Source organism: Propithecus coquereli, unplaced genomic scaffold (assembly GCF_000956105.1).
Source record: "Propithecus coquereli isolate 6110/MARCELLA unplaced genomic scaffold, Pcoq_1.0 Scaffold54, whole genome shotgun sequence".
NCBI lineage: Eukaryota > Metazoa > Chordata > Mammalia > Primates > Indriidae > Propithecus > Propithecus coquereli.
The window spans coordinates 4,681,948-4,684,064 of record NW_012151285.1 but is presented as its reverse complement, the minus strand read 5'-3'; the positions used below and the strand labels follow the sequence as shown (position 1 = coordinate 4,684,064).

The 2,117-nt window shown below is 40.8% G+C and overlaps 1 protein-coding gene across 1 annotated transcript; it reads right to left on the bottom strand.

Moving 5' to 3' along the window:
• Nucleotides 1–5: 5 nt before the first annotated feature.
• CLDN17 (claudin 17) lies at nt 6–692 on the bottom strand (the record flags this gene model as incomplete). Its single annotated transcript, XM_012657372.1, has 1 exon — nt 6–692. A coding segment is annotated over exon 1 (657 nt), but the record flags the coding sequence as incomplete, so codon positions are not given.
• Nucleotides 693–2,117: the final 1,425 nt, after the last annotated feature.

Sequence of the window (2,117 nt, the reverse complement as noted above, 5' to 3'; positions counted from 1 at the left end):
GTGGAGGTCTTACTAAGCATTGTCACGTTCCTTCGCTTATCTGTGTGTGGCACACAGTATCTGGGGGCTGGATATCTGTGCCTTTGCTTCTTTCTGTTGCAGCAGCAGAACCCGCACAGCAGACCCCCTCCGATGAAGAGGACAGCAACGCTTGCCCAGCCGAGGAAAAGTGCTGCTCCCAGCTCTCTCTTCTGACCTACGTGGATGGCTGGGTCGTAGAAATCCCTGATGATGATGTTGGCTGTCCAGCACACTGGAATCAGAACGAAGATGCCCGTCAGGATGAAGAGGACTCCCGAAGTCCCCAGAAGGTATGCTTTGACCCTCTTGTTAGAGCCCGTGCACTGGACCTGCTTCATGCCACAGATGCCAATAATGAGTGCAATCAAGGAGAGAGCAACGGCCACACACATGAGTGCCCGGGCTGCTTCCAGGGCAGGCGGGAGAGCCAACAAGGAACTATAGAATTTGCACTGCAACCTGATCTTGGCTTGTCGGATGCAGTTCATCCAGAGCCCTTCCCAGAGTCTTTCAAAGACAATAATGTTGCTGCCAACAAAAGCTGATACTCTCCACTGAGGTAGAAGTGTTGTGGCAAGAGTCCCCACCATACCAAGGAATCCAAGAACCAACCCAGCAATTTGCAGAGGATAAAATGCCATTGCCTTTACTTTGAAGACTGGTCCAATCTGGAATGGTAGAAGATGCTCAAGCTGCAGAACGTGGAGGGTTCTTTGAGTCTAGAGCAGTCTCTGATGATGTTCTCCTCAGCTGCTGTCCATAACATTTTAGACCGAAGCAGCAGCAGTGACTGAACTTGGCCTGACTAGAAGTACCTGTTGTAAATGAATGTGTGTTGTACATACACATTCATTTCTGTATGGATTATTTACTAGTCATATATAATTGTTTCCCAGCCAATAAGAAAGTAGCCAGAGGTGTGTCAAGTAATACTGTGTTCAACTTTAGTATTTCTCATATTATTATTGTCTTAGCAATGCTGTAATTAAGTGTCAAAGCTTCCATTGTGAATTGCTAATTACAGAGCTGAAAACTTCCTTCTAAAAGTCACTCTGATATAAAAGTATAAATATATGGGTTAAGGCATAGCTAAAGACAATGCCAAAAGCTTGCCAGTTTATTGGGGAGTAATTGAATGACATTTAGGACTTTTGACTATTACTTTCTTCTAGTGTAAGCCACCTTTCCCTAATATGGCTAATCAGCTATGGATTTAATAGAGACTTCTGACAGAGAGAGATGTTTAGCTATTAGTTTCAAGACTTATGCTAAAATTATTGATATTTAGGAAGATCCAAAATCAAATCAGATTTCATAGTTTATTCTTAAGATCCAGAAAGAAAAAAATAATTAGAGAAACATTCCTTATAATTAATTTAAATTAGCTGGTAGTTATTCTATTAACTGTTAAATAACACCACTCTCTGTTGAAATAGTGTTTAGTATGTAAACTTTCATTAGATGTTTTTTCAATGGCAGCTTGAAGTATATTACATTTATCAAAACCAAAAGTATATTTTTCATTTTTATGGAACTATATAAAAGTGGTTCTTTGAATTAGCTATGCAATTACTTAAAATTCAGATACTAGAAAAGTTTTAGAGCTAGAGGTTATTTTCAAGGTAATCAGGCTTAAGACTCTTATTTGCCAGATGTGGACTAGGAGATCTACAGAGTGCTTGGCTAAGGCAAGCTATGTGGTAACGACCTAGGAACCCATCCAGGTCTCTACCTCCCTGTGCTGCCCTTCTCTGTCTAGTCTGATTCAAAAACAGGAGGGAGAGGTGCTTTTTCAAATCTTTTCATATAAATGCAACTAAACCTGAAATTTAACACTGTGCATTCCATAGTTTTTCAAATGGTTGTCAAAGCAAGCAAGATTCAATTTCAAAATGCAGTTTCAAAATGCAAGAATCAAGTTGTCATCCTTTACTGCTACTCCTTGTCATTGCCCAGAGTCAGGGTGGTGGGAGAGGTTCGTGTGGGAACCTTCCTCTTTTATATACCACTGCAAGAAATCCATTTTAAGGATGAAGACTACTTCAAAGCAAGCACACCAACCATAGTGCAAGTGGGAGACATTACAGCTTGCAAAA